The sequence below is a fragment of the Phalacrocorax aristotelis genome, chromosome W, assembly GCF_949628215.1.
Source record: "Phalacrocorax aristotelis chromosome W, bGulAri2.1, whole genome shotgun sequence".
Lineage (NCBI taxonomy): Eukaryota > Metazoa > Chordata > Aves > Suliformes > Phalacrocoracidae > Phalacrocorax > Phalacrocorax aristotelis.
Window position 1 is genome coordinate 26,617,873 of NC_134310.1, and position 19,968 is coordinate 26,637,840.

Sequence of the window (19,968 nt, forward strand, 5' to 3'; positions counted from 1 at the left end):
ATAGGACAGTTCAGGGAATTTATAGGGAAAGCGATCTGGTCACTGTTCTTAGTGACTACCAAATTCCAACTTTGCTGGACAAGAATATACCATATGTTTTAATAACAAAACTCAAATTTCACACAGAAGGCCTGAATTATTAGAAAACTTCCAAAGCAAGAAGTGAGTTATGGTTACAGTAGGAGCACTTCAGAATTACACACAGAAAAACACATTCTTGCCTTTATTTTGATGGAACAGAATACAATATCCTTCAGCCCAAACTATTCAAAGCTGGCAATATTACCTTTTTCTTCATGCTGCAAGACTTCAGGAAACAGAACAGGGACAGGAAGGGTTAGAAGTTAATTTTCTATTTAAGGCCATTCATCAAGATATTTAAAAACATACTCAATTTTAAGCGTGAATAGTTGCATTGACTTCAGTAAGATTATTCACATGTAGTTAAGTCAGGCAAGTGCTTAAATGGCTTGTTGAATCAAGCCATTAAATGAGAGCTGCTTTATTATACAGTTTTATTTTAATGGCTGACAGAGCTCATTACATGAGCCTATTTTATTCTTCCAAGGGCTAACAGCTGCTTCCTCATCAACTTTTCTGAAGGTGTAACCTGTATGACTCCTATGCTTTACTGTAGCCACAGAAACATATAATTTTCTAAGAAAAATTGTATGCAACATCTATTATATATAGTGGCTTAGTTCCCCCTTAAATAGTAACAGAAAAGAACAGTACAAAACAATAGTTTCACTTTTTCAACACACGAGCATCTTATTGAAAAACTAAAATAAAAAAGTATCACCACAATATAAATCCCCAAATAATAATAATGAAATGGGAAGAAAGAAAAGGAGTTAGCAAAACATCCTGTGGACTCTGAAGTCTCTTATTACCGCATTAAAAGAAAAAGCTTTTCTGGTGAACCACAATGTTTTGTTTCTTTCTGTTTACAAACCCACTAGACAGGGAACAACGGTGTCCACAACCTACGTTGGGATTCAAAGGTAAAAACATAATCTGCCCCATCTGCAGTCCAAAAGGAGAAAGAACCTGAAAGGGCAGCCAGTGAGCCTAGCAATTGGTGAGGACATGGTTTTCCCTGCAGGTGGAAGAAACTCTTAAGGGGGAGTAGGGTTTATGAAAGCAGAATTCGAGTTGGAACCATGTCGGAAAGTTCCCTCTGAGGCCTGCAAGACGTGAACTACTGAAGAAACAGACAAAAGGTCCCAATGAAAAGCTGTGACAAGATGTAATGTGCCATTTCAATTACAAGGAAGAGGGAAAATGTTTGTTGTTTGTTTGGGTTTTTTTGTTGTTGTTGGGTTGTTTTTTTGGGGGGCTCATCAATATGATGAGCTTTCACATCCCAAACCACATTCAGGTAGTTTCCAAGTCTGCTTTTTTTGTGTGGAATCTACTGATCCAGACCAAAAAACCAAACAGAACAGGGATGCACAGTTCTTAAAGTCCTGGAGCCTTCAATACTGCCTGAAATAATAGCTGGCCTGGGGTATCCAGAGATGCCTGCAAGAGGGTGTTCATAGCAGCCTTGCAAGCAGATCGGCTCACATCTGCTATGTGCTGCCAATGTTCTGCCCGTCACCATCATTAGAACCTGAAACAAGCAAAGCAGTTCTTTGTCATAAGAAATATCTCTTTTGTTTCTTGCCTTACAATAAAGGCCCTACCTGAGAAGCCTACACAAGTCTCATATTTAGGATTTAAATGACAGGTGAGAACTATAGAGCTCCCCCCTCCCCTGCCTTACATCTTCCTTCTCCAGATTAAGTTCTGTCCACTGCAGAATTTTATAGAATCATAGAATCATTAAGGTTGGAAAAGACCTCTAGGATCATCAAGTCCAACCACCAGCCCAACACCCCCAGGCCTCCTAAACCACGCCCTGAAGTGCCATGTCTACATGTCTTTTAAACACCCCCAGGGCTGATGACTCCCCCACCTCTTTGGGCAGCCTGTTCCAGTGCCTGACCGCTCTTTCAGTGAAGAAATATCCAAGGAACAGAGGCAGTCTATTTTTCACAAACCAAGCTCTCAACTTTGTGTTAAATAAGTGTAGTTTTAAGATTAGACTTAAGATCCTCCTCCCTTGATATCTTTAACTCTTTAGCATCACAGCTAGCCCATATAATTTCCTTATCCTAAAATTGCTCACTCATTGTTTACATCTTTGCAACACCGAAAGCAGAAAATAGACCAAAAGACTCATAGGTGATTTTATTTAATCTTCAGGGTTACCATCAGTTTAAAAAACATACCTAATGTATTTTTTACCTAATAATCTGTAATTTATGACTCTCATAAGCAGTACATGAGATTATAGAACAGAACATGAGTGATTTTTTGGGACAGCTACATTTATATATTAAACAGGGAAGTGTAACCATTTTAACTGCTTCTTTGAGCCTCTGGCCAGTTTCTGGTGTTCACAGAAACCTGTAATGTGGCAAAGACAACAAAATCCCACAAAATCCAGAGTAATGGAAATTATCAGAAGGTCTTTTTGCCCAGTAGCATCCCAGAGCCTAAAACCTCTGTTTCCAGCCTCTTAAATCCACCCACTACTTTTGTTCATATTAATTTCTTCTTTTTCCCCTGCAGTGAATCAGGATGGAGGACTGGTCTCTGTTGGATGTTCTAAGCCACAGGAAAGCAAAGCACAGATGACTCCCAAGTCAGGAGTACAGAAGGAATCAAACTGATCACTAGTGCTTTTCTTAAGTTATGGTAGTCTCATGTACAATGAGATTAATAACACTCACTCCATGCCCTTTTGTAAACCTCCTGGTTTCCAAATAGCACTCTGCTAGTCAAGAGTCAGTCTGGATCCTGCCTGCTGAAAAGTCCAAGACAGTCATCTCAGGTTTTACATGCAAGCCTTGGCCATGTTGAAGGCAAAAATGAAACTCAACTACCCCTTAAAAATCTTGTAAACAAAACTAGAACTGAAGGACAGGTAACCTCTGCTTAACAGTGACATGTAACTCAGAAGCACAGTGGCCTTTTTACCAGTTTGGAGAAGTAGCAAGAAACAGCTGCATTCAAAAAGGCAGTTCACACAATGAGTCTTATTCCAAGCACACCTGTGAGACATAACAGGTCAGAAGTCCATCTATAATATACAATTACAGAGGGGAGAGTCTGCCTTAAAGAATGACAGAGAAAAATGCATGGAAACAAGGAAACTACATGGTCTTTCTTGCTTACCACTTCCAACTGATCCTGAAGGTGCGATGACATCATCATCACTGTCTTCCTCATTTGATTGTGTTACCTCTGGCTCAGGCGCTAGATTCTTGACTTCTTGCTCTTGTTCCACTCTACTCCGCAAGGCCAAGATCCGATGGTGTAACGCAGCATACAACTGCCCTGTATCTTTAGAACTTGCCTACATTTTTAATATTCAGAAACAAGAAAAAGGTGCAAGGAATTATACCAGAATAAAACACTGCTTACATAATACACACCGGTCTCTCAAAATTTCACCATCTACTTTTTAATTTTCTCATATAGGGTTTTTCAAACTAGGTCAGAATGGGTTGTGGAATACATAGCAAGATGCCAGATATACTAAACTCTGATGGTGAGAGTATATTCCTCTCTGCTCAGCACCAAGTTTCTCTGGCTAACAGAACCAGTACTAGCTGATTTTAATATGACCCTCTTCACCCCAGAGTCTCATACAGCTTTCCTGACACCCCCAAAAGCTTATGCTAAAAAGATCTTTAACTAAAGTTTGTCTTGCACAGGTTTTTCCAGGTTTGTCAATCACTCAACTTCACATATCAGCTAACTGTAATCAAGTCACTTAATTGTTTCATGATGCACTGACATAACATTTCAACATAAGATACGAGAAAACTGAATGGACATGCAGTCAGGCAAGTGATTATTAAAAAAGTTATTTTCTTTTTACACTCTCTCTTATACTGGTCAGCTGTTTCAGAGGGAAGCGTTGGTGACAACCTGTCCAAGAATACTTTTTTTTTACTCTAAGGTTAACATCAACTTCATGCCTTCAAAAGAATCAGCTTCTAGGCTCACTGAGCTAAGTAATGGACATTATTTAAAAGGAAACTCCCTTCTTAAATCTATGAAACTGTCTTCACTATATCAATGAAGTCCTCATGTTAACTACTATTACCGCTACTCCAAGTTAACTGTAAGGTAACGATTCTACTTCTTGGATTCTTTCAGAAAAAAACTGTTTCCACCCTCCCCATCTGTCACTTAAATCTATCACCTCTATATCCGCAAAATTCCCCTGCAATGAGCTGTAGTGAATAAATTAGTCCATAAAAGATACTTCTTAATCAATACTAAAAATCAATAGTGAATAACCTGATGACGGACTAGCTCAAACTTGTCAAATCTAGAAAAATGCTGAGAAAGAGTTAGCCATTAATTTCACTGCTTTTTCTTCATCAGTGGATATTCCATATCATTAAGTTCCACTCTGGGACTCCAGATCCCAGTCCTACAAACCTAATGTCATGGGGAAGCTGACCATTTGTTGCTGTTCTCAATTTCTGATCTATAAGAACACTTAATTCTTTAGCAACCCCTTGTATAGAATCAGTGTAAGTCAAAATAATGTGTTCAGACCTCTCAAAATCTGTAAGTGCTCTTAGCAGACATGAGGGAATGACCTCTCTTTCTTGCTGACTGTATCACGATCTCCCAAGTGTTTTAGTAACTCTAATTGGGATTGATGTTCCCCCATTTAGCAAGCACAGAAATCACTTTCACTGTCCTGCTACTGCTTGGAATACTCTGTATTAAAAGAAAATAAAAAGTTAAAATGTGTTACCCTTAACTACTAACACAATGTTCTTGACAGATATTTAGTGTTTCGCTTCCAGTGAGCACCTATACATCCACCCACGCTGCAGACAATGACGCCTTTCTCATGCTACAAGTCCCGGTATATCTAATTTTGGTTAAATTACTACACAGATATTTCACAGATTTTATCTCCCTCGATAACAAAAAATGATTAGCATTATTCTTGCACTAGAGTTACAGTCTTACTAGGCATGGAACAGATCCCATGACTCCATGGTCAATGCTTTGGACAACGCGGCTTCCTGAAGCAGCCTTTTACGGTGAATTTCTTCACAACTAGTAAGGCTCTTCAAGGCAAGCATAGCCCGCTAAGCCCCTTGTCTTTGGGGAGGGGGTGGTGGTAAGGAGGTCAAGTGCAAAGAAGAATGGGAATGGTACCTCAACTACAATTTAAGCAAGCACTGATTTTAGTAGGAAGGTTAAGATGTAAACAAAAAACAGTACTCACTGATATAAGAAAAACTTTAACTCCCTGGTCCTCTGTATCCATGGCTGTGATCCGGATACTCTTCTCACTGGCTTTATCAATCTGCATCTGAGCCCAGAGCTTGGTATTTAAGATTAGCCTGAGACTCCCCTGAGTCCTCATCACTAAAGCCAACATACAAGATGAGTTAGGTGGAAAAAGACACAACAGGAAGCTCAGAACAGTCCAAATGGCTTTTTATAGTGTGAATGTTTAAGTCTATTTACAAAGAATATCAAGGGAAAGGAATCTTGTCACAACTGTTAATCAGAAGAATGTGAGCTATTAAAGATTATCAGTCATGTCTAAAGATATTTAGTCCAAAGTCTTATACGTTAATACATCCAAGTTCAGTGGTTGGATTTGAGCTGATAATCTCGGGCTAATGCACATTCCTGCCAGTCTGAACAATCATGCACTATTCAGAGAGACTTTCCCCCCAAGCACCCTGTCCTGAAAAAGCGAAGAGCCCAGATCTGAAGAACATTACCATAAATTTCTAGTAAAATTTTCTAGTTGCTAAATTTAGCTTGCTTTTATAGGGGCATAAAAAGTTACTGGAACATTTGCTACAATAGGAGGATATGAAAAGATACTCTCTTGGGAAGAAATGGTCACAAACTGAAGCAAGAGAAAAGGTCCAAACTGCTTTCTGAGTTGCTGTAGCCAAGACATAACCTAAAGGGGATGCTGCTGTGAGTCATGGAAGTGTCCTATGAAAATAGCACTGACTATAATCCAAAACCTCATTTCCCCTGGTTCCTCTTACCTAGCCGAGACTGTAATGTTCCATCGTCTGTCGAGGCCATATCATTGAGTCTCAAAAGTCCTCGACCTCTTTCCACCCAAGACTGAGAGTTTTTATCAAATACAAACAGCTTGCACTGAATCTGTAACAGAAAATATCTCTGTAGCATAGTGGTTGACTGAAGTAATTACATTTCATATTTAGCCACCTACAGCTGGTTAAAAAAACTCTCAAGATTTCATATTGAAATTTCAAACTGTTTATAGCTGTGGAAACCAAAGCAGTCATCCTCTCTTTTTGTGATAAATTCCTCAAAAAATGCTATTTAGTTTCATAGGGTTTTATTGACAGAAGGTAGATATTCTTAAAGAATAACTGTGTTCAAGATCAAACAACAATTTTCAGATAAGGTACAAGCATCCACAGAGGAAAGTTATTGTGATAAGAGACTGTGTAAGAGTCATCTACAGTCTTAAATCAGTCAGTTCTTTTAAAAGAAAGTCTTAGGTGCACTTTGCACCACTGAGGGTGGTATTTGTTGCTGGGAAGACCCAGCACAATGAAAGCAAAGCAAAATTCTTTCTGTATTAAGGAAGAAAGGATGAACAAACACATTAATTATCAATTCATAAAGCGTGACCCACACAAAGTCATGAATAAACAAGAGGTATTTTTCCTGCCTTCTTGGTTCATCACTTTGAAAAAAGTACACCTTTTGTACTTTCTAATGGTAGGACTGTTCCTGCTTCCCATAAAAGACCCCTTTTTCCTGCCCTGCTAAACATGTCTACTTTATATTGCCCCTCTAATCCATCTTTCATTTTCACTGCTGAGGTGTCATACTTCAAGGCTTCACCCCTCAAGTTCCCCACATATGTGCATGCCCTAGGTGGAGGATGTATTTCCACTTTTCATTCCCTCCACCTCTCTCATTTTCTCTGACACAGAACACCGAGCTCTGAATACTTCATTTCTGCAACATTAACATATTTCTGTCTGTACAAGTCCCATTCGGGATTCCAGTGAATTAAATTTCATAGGAAAAAAAGAACTGAAGTTAGGTGAGAGCTAAGCTACAACATATTAATGCAAATCAGTCCTCTATTAAGTATACAACTTATGTACTTGTAAGTATACAACAACTAGTTGTTGTTTTCCTAAGTGAAACAGGACTGTCATCTCTTCAGTGTCTTAATTATATGAAGCATCCAGGACTTTCTGAATTATGTAGAAACAGACAAGTACCAGAACAACTGTTTAAAGATCCATTCATGTTTGGTAAAAATAAGTCTGATAAGATAAACATTATAGATTATTATTTTGTAGGATAATACAAATGTAACTGATACGCGTTAGTTACTGACACAGTGCATCTGGTTTGGCATCAAAATAGACCAGCATGTCTGTAAGAACAAAAAGCTATCCTTAAAAAGAATAATGCCATTCAAGTGCTGAGAAACTTAGAAGATCAAGAAAAAACTATAATTGGAGGATAAAGAGGAGGGGAAAAAATTATATATACCACTTAGTTTCACACAGAAATCCTGCACATTTTTAAGGCCATACTGAAGTTAATAAGTATATTGAAGTTAATTAATAACTACAATGTTAAATAAATCACGATTAAAATCAGGAGGCTAAGTCATGACCGAATGTCCCTCTAAAACATCACTTAATTACCTCAAGACAAATTCCCAGATCCTGTTTTATGGTTTCTGCTATGCGAGAAACCAGACTGCTGGCATAATAGTCCATTCTGAGTTTAAAAGAAAATCTTCAGTAGTACAATAAGAAATTTAAAATATTTAGTTCATTTAAATTTTCTTCAGAGAATTATTTGTAGGAGAGAGAAGCTTTTGTATGATGGATTCAGGAAAGTATGCTTAAGATTTGTCTGGATGGCCCAAACATTAAAATTTATTCAGAAAAAAGAAATTAAGAAACAACAAAGTAAGGATCTGATAATAAATATGCAAAGTTTGCATTTTAACACAATAAGGTACATTAGTGATAGAGGATGGCTGAGTTGTAGGGAGCCAGGTGGTGTGCATTCACTGGACATCCATATGAATCCCCATAAACTCAAAGCTCCTCTACTTTATTAGTTTCTTACCTGTAACACATTACTTTCAGCTTCCTCCCCAGTAATCACTTCTACCTTCGCTAATAAACACTTCCTTGCTGTTGCTTTAGTATAGGCTGCTGCAGACTCTGCCAGTGATTCTGAAATATTATTAGCTGAACAACATTTTGAAAGTTTGAGAATGATTAGCACATAATTTGCTAAGATTTATATAGATATTACATAAGTGTACCAGAACTTGGAGAAATAAAGTATAGGAGACCAGCATTAATAGAACATTAGAAATAGGACTGAAATTTAAAGCTCAAGTTAAAGCTTGTTTTTTAAGACTTGTTTTAAAAGCACAAGATGACACAAGGGAGAGAAGACATAAGTTACTGAAAAATTTTGTCGCCAGATACAGTATTTCAAATACACAGACACCTCTGTATCTGCAGATGTTCTAGATGTCCCTACAGGTGTTCCAGCAGAACTGATACTGCTACCAGCTATACAGTCGTGCCTACACATGTACAGCACGATTCATCTTCCACTTTTATTTTGGGTTGCAAGCAGTTTGCTGGAAAAACCCACAGCTCCCAAAAGGTCCAGAAAATCTTGCCAATCTGAAGAGTCACAGAAGTCTAGAATCCAGCAAACAGTTCTTGGGTCAAGCAACACCTTTGGCTCACCCACTCAATACAAAATACATTTGACTCAGGCATTCAGTCACTGGAAGTGTGATAGAACAGTTTGCCGCATTTCTTCTACGCTCTGTAGGTCTAAGTACCTGCTCTGTCAATTCCCTCTACTTTCATTCTGCTGAAGATACTCCCAACACCACGGAACGACCATGAAAAAGACAGTGCACCCTGTACATGTTTAATATTAAAGAAGAAAGGACACAAGACTCTGTAGCATCTAGCACATCACCTCCCACCCCAAGTGTGTACCATTGGTTACAGCAGGCAGTAAAGGCAACCTGAAAATGTTAGGTTTTTATGAAGTAATAGGATATTGAAAAATGCAATAATTTAAACAAGAATTAACTACCATTCCTAAAATAGTGTTTTTCACCTTTCTCTGGTGTGGCTTCCTGAGAAGATGATTCAGACCCAGACTCTGTAGCAGCATTCTCCTTATTACTCTCTGTACTACCTTCATTTGATTTTGGTGGACTCTATCACAAAAAGAGGAGGTAAACAGAAGAGAAAGCAGACACTAATTTTGCATAACAAGACTTAGTCATCAATTACTGAGGGATGCCCTAGTGTTTATAAGCTGTACAGCAAAAGAAGAATCCCACAGATGACATACTGTCACAGTAAAAGCTGTCCTACTACCCTGGCCAAGGAATTGAATGGAGCGTGACCCGAAAACCAGTTCAAATTACTTTCCCCTGAACTGATACCAAATTTCAATGTGTATTTTCAACAAAGCAAACCAATTTCAGCTACAGTTCAACTCAAGGCATACTTGACTGACCTCCCTGCTCAGTGGTTAGACAGGTATGAATGCACAGCATGAAGCGTTTCCCTTTTGTACCAGCATAGCAGTAAAGACAACAGTAGGAAACAGTGAGGTGCTAGAAGTTATACCTTACACAATAAACAAAGACTTTCCTGAATCTTATCTTAATACTGAGGCAGCTACCTTACTGCTAGACTTGAAATCCCATCACTGGGGGAGTCACATAACTGACCTTTTCTCTATTTGGAGGACAGCAAACATAAAACACCCTCAAATACTTATACTGAGGAAGCCATTTAAAGCAGCAAGCTGTGCCATAAAGTGCTTGGACTTGAGAGCCACAAGCACTGTAGGGAAGGCACTCTGTCTCCTTACACTGGTAGAGCTTGGCAGGGAAAACCCGGAGAGCACGGCTGTTGCAGACAATAGCACATAATTAATTCCCCACACTGCACTCAAAATAAGTTACCTACATGGGAAATCACTGAAAGAAAACCATGCTCCAGTGACAAGTATAATTAAAGGTTCTCAAAATTCCTGAGTGAGAATCCATTATACAAACTACTCACAAACTTACAACATTTCAGACACAGTGGATACTCACTAGGACTCGCTCACTCATGTTCTGTCCAAAAACAAACTTGTTGCTAGATGCATCTGCACTGTTTGTAGAGTTCTCTACACTGAAAAAAAGAAGAAACCCAAACCAAAACAGATAAGTCAGAAAAATATCTGTTTATCTTCTATTGATAAAATTCCTCAAGAAGTGAGCGATTGGCACTGGTTGACACAGAAACATAAGCAAAAATTAATTCAACTTAGTAATATTAGAGTAGATACTGGTTTACAGAATAAGAATTCTCTCAGAACAATGCCAAATGATTTTGTCACTGTAAATATCTTCCCTTTAGATATCTAATTACATATTAAGCAATGCTGAATGCTAACTGAGGGCTTACTGTTTAACCATATAACATACCTTTTTTGAACAGTAGTCTACGTGCAGACTTGAACCACTACAGGTTTTTAGGTCAATTTTCTCAGAAAGGGAAAGAATTGAAACAAAAACACTCACAATATCATAACTGAAGCAAAGATAGCAGGGATAAATAATGCCTTTTATTAGACTAGCTGCAATGCTACAGCCTTCCCAAGAAGTTTCACGACCAAGCCTCAGCCCTCACGTTCTTCCTTATAGAATAGGCATCCTCCTCCCATGTGGCATTTTATTAACAGATTTTTAAATCCCATTTAGGAAAGGCAAAAGTTGTACTATTTTACAGACTCAAAAACTTAAGTCATTGTTCATCTGCCTTCCCTTCAGGCACACTGCTCTAAGACATCAACGTGCTTACTAAGTGAACGTGTGGAATAGAGACCATTTGAAATCAAGCCTATGTGCATTTCATTGAGTTTGGAAAATGGGGGCACACATGCCACCACAAGATTCAAGCAGAACCACACAAGCCTTTAAATCCTGCATGTAGAGATGCTCCTTCTGATTAAGGAGATTCAAAGAACAGAGGAAATCCTCACAGGAAGCAAGTTTTGCCTACTAAGGGGATTAAATACCACAGTTCTGAGCTCCAAACACCAACTGGGAACTCAGTATGATCTACCAATACCTGCCATGTGACGTAGTACATTTACAGTTTTTAAAGGACTGGCAGTGTGTTACACAAAGGGAGGAGCTTTCCTTCTACAAGTTGACTGCCATAATGTCTTGCCATCTCAGACAGCTAAAAACCAGAGCCAACTCCACTTAGGGATGCTTTTTTTTTTTAAAGGTGAACCCAAAAGTAGGTTTCTGGCAACTGACCTACCGTGAATAAATCCTCCCAAAGTGAAGACTCAACCAAAATACAGCAGTAGATGTCATAGGGGTTGAAAAAATATAAACAAAAATTCCAGTATTTGAAGCCTAAGTTATTGTCTGCCAAATCTGGTTTAAAAAAAATCAGTGTCTCTGGAAAGGCATCGATCTGGCATCCACAGTCACTCATGTGTTCTCTGCCTCTCCAGTGCATCATCTGAAAATCTCAATGTCAAAAGGGATTAAGACTGCAAATCTGTGCCTATTTGTGGTAAAGGCCACGCAGATGAACAACAGGGTTTTAAAAATGCAGAATATAAGCACAAGGCAAGCACACATTGATTAGTGCTTTTCTACAGTTATTTCATGGCCTCAAACAATCTGCAGGTCAGGTTCTTCTAGGAGCAGAGATAACGCTCTGCTCTGTTACTCTCAGTGGGATTTTCCCCCCACGACTTTCCAGTTATTACTTGAATTCACAGCTCTGTGTGCTAAGAAATGCTCTTCTGTTTTCTACTCTCTCTGTAACACTACTTGATTTTTTTTGACCACTACTGAGCTATCATTTTCATAGAGCAGTATCGACATCTTAGCCTTAAATGAAGGCTGTCAGATCAGAGTTCATCACTGTATATATAGAATTTGCACAGTTTTCTCCTACTATCTCACTTTATGTATACCTACAACCAATTTCTTGTGATACCATTGCCTAAACAGAAATTCTCTCAGTTAGGTTCCTGCTTATTCAAACAGGCCCTCTACATTGCTCTGAAAAGCTTACTATCAAACAATTTGGTGGTTTTTTTTAACTATTCTTCCCTTTATATGTATCGTATATGAAACATATTGAACACCACAAATACAGCACAGATCTCTACAGGATTCTACTGGTAGCTCCAATTTATTCCATCACTGTTTCTTTCTAATCACTCATGAGACGACTTCTCTCATCTTATGCTTATTAGTTTTCTGAAGAGGCTTTGGTGACAACCTGGTCAAGTAAATGGTGACAAATGCTTCTCCCTTGACCAGATGATTGAGGATTCCCTCAGATCTGAAGTTTGCCACCTCATTCTTCAGAAGCTTAGATTCCCACTGACCCAGTATAAGCTCTGCATCCAATAAAGAGCAGAGTCACAAGTAATTCTGAACACAGAAATGAGGAAAACTGTCCTATAGGTTTCTCTATAGTCTCACCTGGAACTGATGCACTGTAGAAAATAATTTGTTGCAGAAGGTATGTCTGATGTAGGAAGGCCAGCATTCCGCACATCGGCTGTTTCATCGCTTTCATCTCCTAGCTATAAAAAGAACAAGTATATATTGACAGTTTTAACTACTGATCACAGAATTTTCAGTTCATTCTTTCCCAAGACAAAGTTCCATCCACAAACACTTTCTATAACAAAACAATATAAGCCTACATCCCACTTTCTTTTGTTATGCTAGGAAACCTGCACAAACCTGTCTTCAACAGGAGGTACTAACAATACAACTCAATTACTCCACGTACAGATTTCACAGAATCATGGAATATCCTAATCTGGAAGGGACCCCCAAGGACCATCGAGTCCAACTCCTGCCCCTGCACAGGACAGCCCCAAATTCACACTGTGTCTCTGAGGGCCTTGTCCAAGTGCTTCTGGAATATTGCCAGCCTTGGTGCCGTGATGCCTCCCTGGGGAGCCTGTTCCAGTGCTCCACCACCCTCTGGGGGAAGAACCTTCTCCTAATACCCAACCTAACCCTCCCCTGGCACATCTCCCTGCCATTCCCTCGGGTCCTGGCATTGGTCACCAGAGAGAAGAGATCAGCGCCTGTGGGTTTGAACCCAGGTTGCCCTGTTTTTCTTTTCTCACCTTTTCTGTGAAATCTTGGTTGCATGGGAGCATCTTAAGAACACATTTCAACTTAATTCTCACCCAAAAGGTACAAGGAAACATTACATTGCACTGAGCTTTAGACATTACCTAGGATTGCAGTAGATGTGTTTATTTTTGAAAAAGCTTCTTATGCTGCTAAACAGTAATATTAATTTAATAAATGTCTGGAAGACCAGTTTTACTAAACAGCCAACCGAACTGTGCTCACAGCTTCTAATTTTGCATATATACATGGAGGTTTTAACCCGATTGTATAGTGGCTTCAAAGTACTTCATAAACAGTGTGCAATGCTCATGCCAAGAAATGATCTGTTCCACTGCTTCTTATCCTCACTTAAATACATCAACTCTTAGTCAAGATAACAAACACATGTGTACCTTAACTCTATCTCTTAAGTTTTGCCCAAATACAAACGCTTGCTGTGCATTTAGTTCTGCCTTCTCACAGCTGTCATCATCTGAAGTACTGTTGGGCTCTTTTTTCTGACATTCTCCTGCCTAAAGAAAAGAAATTGAAAACTTTAGCCTAGGTAATTGAGTTTATTTAAGCAAAAAACACACATTATGACATGGTGAGTCCCACAGTTATTTACAATAAGCCAATAACATCTCCAGAGCTACAAGGCAAATTTTACATAAAAAAAAAAAAAAAATCCTCTGTTGTTGTTCAGAGCATCTTTCTTAATGAACCACAGAAGAGTTAAGGTTCAAGGGGATCTCTAAAAAACATTTGGTTCAAACTGTGCTCAAAGCAGCATCAACTTCAGAATTATGCTAGGCGACCTGAGGCCTCGTACAGCTGAGTTTCAAAAAATTCAAGGATGGCAGTTTTACAGTTTGCGTAGCCTGGTTCAATGTTTGACTGCACTAAATATGACAGTTTTGTCTTAATACCCAACTGGAATCCCCCTTCCCCACACCTGCAGCCTTCAGTGGTTTGGTAGGCACTTCCAAGTCTCACTCTTTCTCACTACAGCCCACCACTAGAGAGTCGAGAACAATTCAATTTTCCTCCCCTAGTCCAAGCAGAACATATGCAGCTTTTTCACTCTCTCATCAGGCATCATGTGCTCCAGCCACTTGTCACCTCGGTCGTTTGTAAATGTCTTTCACACACTGGCAAGCCCCAAACTATACACAATACTTCTGATGCCACCCACCAGTGACAAGTGAAGGGGAATAATCAACTTTCTGAACCTAACAGCTGCAGTCTTAGTAAAGCAGCCCAGTACATTGTCTTAATAAAGGGATGCACTGCTCATTTGTGTTCAACTTGTTGATCACTGTTGCACAGGACCTCAATGTTCCTGAACCTTTTGTCATGCTAAGGACCTTCTATCTGCACCTCTGCAGTCCACTTTCTATTAGCAGCTCTATAACCTTTCACTGCAGCTGCCATGGCAGTGTTTTCCAGAGCACCTCTAGCAGTATTTTCTCCTGTTACTCTCATACTATAGTACTCATCCCATTACACTCAGGGCCTTGTACCTGCAAACCCCTATAGTGGTGTCGGGAAGCAATTGCCACCAGCATGGGAATTGCCTCCTCCCTCTTTTCTCCCGATTTCCTACCTGGTAGCTTTTGATTTACATCAGAAGGCCCCACAATGTGCACGCACAATGCCTAACAACTAATCAGCACACAGCAGCTGCCCTCAAAGCAGGCTTCAAACAGCATGAACAGCATCATAAGTAGAAAAAAACCCCGTAGTAGGAATTTTCACAGAATCACAGGTTGGAAGGGACCTCAGGGATCATCTAGTCAAACCTTTCTGGGAAGAGCACAGTCTAGACAAGATGACCCAGCACCCTGTCCAGACAACTCTTAAAGGTGTCCAATGTGACTGAGTCAACCACTTCCCTGGGGAGATTATTCCAATGGTGACTGTCCTCACTGTGAAAAATTTTCCTCTTGTGTCCAATTGGAATTTCCCAAAGAGCAACTTGTGTCCAAGTTTATTTTGAGCATATCCTGATGAAAACTATATAGTTACTATAGGAAGAGTATTATGGGTTACCACCTGCTCCACTGGAGAGAACACCCAGGGAGAAGATGCCTGCCTGGAGAACCCCTGTCACTTATCTACCTGGTCCATGGGAAGTTTTCCCTTGTCCTTTCCTTCCCCTTTTGCTCTCCCTTCCTCCAAAATAAAGTAACTGTCACCCTTAGAAGTAATACTATCAGCCACAGACCCTGTAATATGTTCTGTACATCAGAACTTGTCTCAACCTCCTTCATGCAACACTGATCTCCAAGCACTTCTCTGCATATCTGCTTTCTAACCACTCACTCTCCAATCCTCCTGACACATGGGTTATCTCACCCCAGGTAGAGGACTTTGCATTTGTTGACCCTCAGTTGGTTTCTCTTGGCTCACTTTTCCAGCCTGCTAAGATCCCTCTGAATGGCCTTGCCTTCCAACATATTGACCATTTTCCCCTTCCCTCCGTTTACTGGCATCCACAAACTTAAGATTCATTCCACCTTGACAGGTTGTTCATGTAAACATTAAATAGCACAGTCAGTACCAGCCCTAAAGGAATGCCTCTAGGAACTGGCTGCCCATCAGACTTTGAACCACTGACTGCTACCCTTGAAGCTCACTGGTTCAGCCAATTTTCCACCCACTTTAAATTCCACCCAACCAGTGCATCTCTCCAACTTGGCTATGATGATGGTACTGGAGACCATCCAAGCTAAAGTCAAAACCAACAAGTATTGCTCTCTGCACAGCCAATCATCTCAGAGGGGGGAAAAACACCCAAAACAGTCAGGTTGGTCACCATGCTTTATCCATACTGGCTGTTCTTAATCACTTTAAGGTGCTTCGTATCCTAGGACTCCTTCACCAGGAAAGGAGAGGAAGGGGCTGAACACTTGCTACTTTCCTGGATCCTCTTTCTTGCCCTCTTGAAAGCATGTGCCATGTTCTCTTCTTCCCCAGTAACAGGGACCTCCCACAGTACAACATTTTGATAATAGGCAGTGGTCTCACAGTAACACCAGCCAGCTCCCTCAGCACCCATGGATGCATCCTGTCTGGTCCCTGGACTTGTATATGTCAAACTGTATCAGATGGTCCTTCAGCAAAATTTACTGTAATAAGTCACTGCCCCAAACTTCCCCTAGGAAAAGGGACCTGGAAGACCTGACAGCAGACCTCTAGTAAAAACCAAGGCAAAACCACTAACTCCCTCAGATTTTTTTCATGTCCTTCATCACTAGGTTCCCTCCAACATTTGGCAGCAGACCTACATTTTTCCTTCATCTTGCACTTACTGCTAATGTACCAGCAGAAGCCCTTCTTGCAGCCCTTTCATCCCTGGTCATTTCCAAGTCCAGCTAAGCTTTGGCTTTCCCAGTTCTCTCCCCACACATCCAGGCAACCCTTTTGTATACCTCTTGGGTACCTTGACTTCTTTCCAACTTATGCACACTCCCTTTCTGGATTTAAGGAGCTCCCAGTTCATCCACACTGGCCTCCTGCCACGCTTGCACAATTTCCTGCACACTGGAATAAACATTCTCTGAGGTGGTTTGTCCATGGGGGTAACAAGATATCTTGAGCCCTTCTGTCCTTCAGGATCCTACCAACAAGCTCGATGAACAAGCTGAAGTTTTCTCCCTTGAAGTTTGGGTCTTTACTCTGCTACTTATCTTCCCCGCTTCCCTCAGGATCTCAAACTCCATCTCATAGCTACTCTCAACCACTGTACTCCACTAAGCAGTTCTTTGCTGTGAATACCAGTTCCAGCTGAGTACCTCACTGGTCAACTTAGCCAGCACCTGCATTGAAAGAAAAAAATTGTCCTCAACTTATTCCTAAAATTGCTGGTAGTATTTCTACCAAGAATGTTGCCATTTCATCGGGTGCCAAGGTACCTGAAGCCCCCCTTTAGAACCAAGGTCTGCAATTGTGAAGCTTCTAGTTCTACAAGGGCTTCAGCTTCTTTCTGCTCTTGATCGGTCCAACTCTAGTGAAGGTTCACCTTAATCACCCCCTTGCTGGCTTCCCCTCTGATCTTAACCTATAAAGCCCTGACCAAATCAGCACCTTTCCCAAACCAAAGTCTCTAGATTCAAGCAGCTTCTTCAAGCATAGCAGAACCCATCCCCTTCTCATCTTTCCTGCTTTACTTCCTAAAAAGCCCATATGTATGCAATGCAGTACTCCAATTGTCCACATGAACCTCCTGTATCTGTGACCCCAGTGAGGTCACAGAACTGCCACTGCACATAGATCTCCAATTCCTCTTGGTTTCTCATGCAGGGTGTTGTTGTCTACAGGTGCTTCAGATAGGCTGCCAGCCATGGCACCTTCTGCACATATTGCACAGGGGAAAGAAAGCAGTGGGAAAACAACCCTGGATTGGGTCCAAAGGAATTCTGCAAATCCCATTTTATGTTTAAGGGACATAACCTTTGCATAACCTAGCTGTATCATCTGCCTTCAGATTCTAATTCTGGCATTTCAAAGACACCCTTTTTCTGCTGGTAGTCAAAAATGGACCAGTGTTGCCTGCTGGGAGCAGTCCTCCACCACTGAAAGGTGTAGAGAGGGAAAAGGAACATTCTGTTGAACAAAGGAAAAAAATCATTAGCCTAGGATCTCCTTAAACAGGTCCTCTTCCTGGAAAGCCATCACTATCCCCCTGCTGCCAAAAAGGCCAGGGGCTGTGTGGTAGGGTGCCTGTCAAGTTTCCCTGCACATCTGATGACGTTCAGCCACCAGACTCTCCCACCAGCCAAAGGAGGTTGAATAGAAGGCTGTAGCTTGTTCCTGTGTAAGGACTATGTTGCTTAGGGCTCCTGCAGTATCTTGGGGATTTTCAGGACAGTGAGAAGGCCTAGCCCAAATAGGTACAGGTCACCACAGAGATGCTCAGAGTAGGACAACCACCAGATAGAGAACATTCTCACTCTGCTACCTTGTATAAGCACAAGACAGAGACCTCAAAGAAAAAAAAAATCTTTTCTGCTAGTAAAATAAGACTATGACTCACATCCGCTCTAACAAGGGCAGACCAGGCTCATACACAACTGCAAAACACCATGTACTTGCCCTCACAAGGAAGCTTTCTCTCTGTGGTACATCAAATCTATGCCACAGATCTGTACATACAGTTACTAACATGAAGTAACCATTCACTCTTATCAAGCAATCTAATATTCTGCAGAGAGACTCCAGCATTTAACACAACTACTGTGTGAACTCCAATTACTTGTAGCTGTGCTAGAAAGCTTCAGGCAGATGGTCCATCCTGACTACAAATGCCAAGACAATGAAGAATATCTATGATTCTATCCCACTACACTCCTTGGTAAAATTGCAAATGCTCAGTTATGAAGCTTTATACTGTTTAATATTTACCTTTCAGCAATCCTTAACATCTAGATTGAAGAGCTTGCTTTTATCAGAAAACTTCCTCCCAGGTCAGTATTTCTGGACTTGGATTAAAAAAGGTCAAAAGGATTTTTAGATGCTAAAAATGTATAGAGGGTTTCCCTAATGACAAAAACTGAGGTAACAAGCATGTCCCACAAAGACTTCATACTGATCCATGCAATGAATTTACTTATTGCTACTTAATTCTGGCAGTAGTCTTTCACTAAACCTTAAAAAGCCATTCACACTAGAAGTCTTTCTGCTTAGATATTCAGATTTCAAAACAGACTTGAATTTCAAGTAAACTGTTACATACTCTTGCATTGTTAACAATACTACTTTTATGCTCAACATGACATCAAAAGGCAACCCACTGTCTAATGAAGCTACCAAAAAAACCCCAAACCTAAAAAAACACACCCCAAATCCCACACACCCTCAAAACCCCCAAACATCCTCCTCATGCTCTCAGTCAGCAGATCGTAAGACACCAGCAGTTAGCTCAATACCTGCAGGAAGGAAAGGACTGGACACTTTGCACAGAACTGGTAAGGAACTATTTCATTACTTTCCTTTCAAGATACTGAATAAACAACTTGTAATGCACTTAGATGCCTCTTCCTGTAGCTGAAGCTTTTCAGCCCCTCATTACCTGCACTCCCCCTCCACCATTTCCTGTAGGGAATATATTTGCTGCCTCTGGGTTTTTGCCCACTATCAGCTCCTATCTCTAAGCTTCTTTATGTGTTACTCATTCACTTCAATTGCCTGTATGCTTTCTATCCTCACATTTCCCAACAACATTCCACATTCAACTGATGGAAATCAAGACACCCTCAGTAAAGCCATCATCCATGGGCAGGGGATCGCTTTCTGCCAGGCAGTCTCAGAAGGAAGACTGAACCCATGCAACGTAAATTGCTCAGTTTGCCCAGCTCAAAACGGAAGCCTTTTCAGACAGGAATTGGAATTCAGTAAATGCTGCTTCATCTCTGGCCTGACAGGATCACCAGTCAGACCTGGCGACAGCCACTGGAGGAGACGGCTTTTTCCCCCTTCATAGAAAAAAATTACCTACTCTCCTGACCCACTCCCTGCACAACACAGTAAGGGATGAACCTGCAGGAGGAAGATGTATTTCTTCATGCAATCTAATCAGATGAAAAAGCAGTATTCTGACTATCAGTCCAGTAACCAAGACACCCAATGTGGAATCCAATGTCTATGGTAGGAACAGCATCACTCGAGCAGCAGTAAAATTTTTACAGCAAGACTAG

General features: G+C 40.5%; 1 protein-coding gene across 6 annotated transcripts in view; it reads right to left on the minus strand.

The window, feature by feature from the left end:
* Positions 1-209: 209 nt before the first annotated feature.
* The window catches only part of RANBP3 (RAN binding protein 3), a 59,632-nt gene continuing 39,873 nt past the window's right edge, over positions 210-19,968 (minus strand). For 2 of the 6 annotated variants that reach the window (XM_075077933.1, XM_075077937.1), the window contains 9 exons: positions 13,684-13,803; positions 12,620-12,723; positions 10,214-10,292; positions 9,217-9,319; positions 8,191-8,315; positions 6,099-6,219; positions 5,312-5,454; positions 3,226-3,406; positions 210-1,615 (listed from right to left, as the gene is read on the minus strand). In XM_075077933.1, the coding sequence (XP_074934034.1) occupies positions 1,575-1,615; positions 3,226-3,406; positions 5,312-5,454; positions 6,099-6,219; positions 8,191-8,315; positions 9,217-9,319; positions 10,214-10,292; positions 12,620-12,723; positions 13,684-13,803 (1,017 nt within the window). In that variant the 3' untranslated portion in view covers positions 210-1,574. Of the gene's footprint in view, positions 1,616-2,211; positions 3,102-3,225; positions 3,407-5,311; positions 5,455-6,098; positions 6,220-8,190; positions 8,316-9,216; positions 9,320-10,213; positions 10,293-12,619; positions 12,724-13,683; positions 13,804-19,968 lie in introns of those variants that run through there. The other 4 variants (XM_075077935.1, XM_075077939.1, XM_075077934.1 and 1 more) reach the window with 2 other exon arrangements.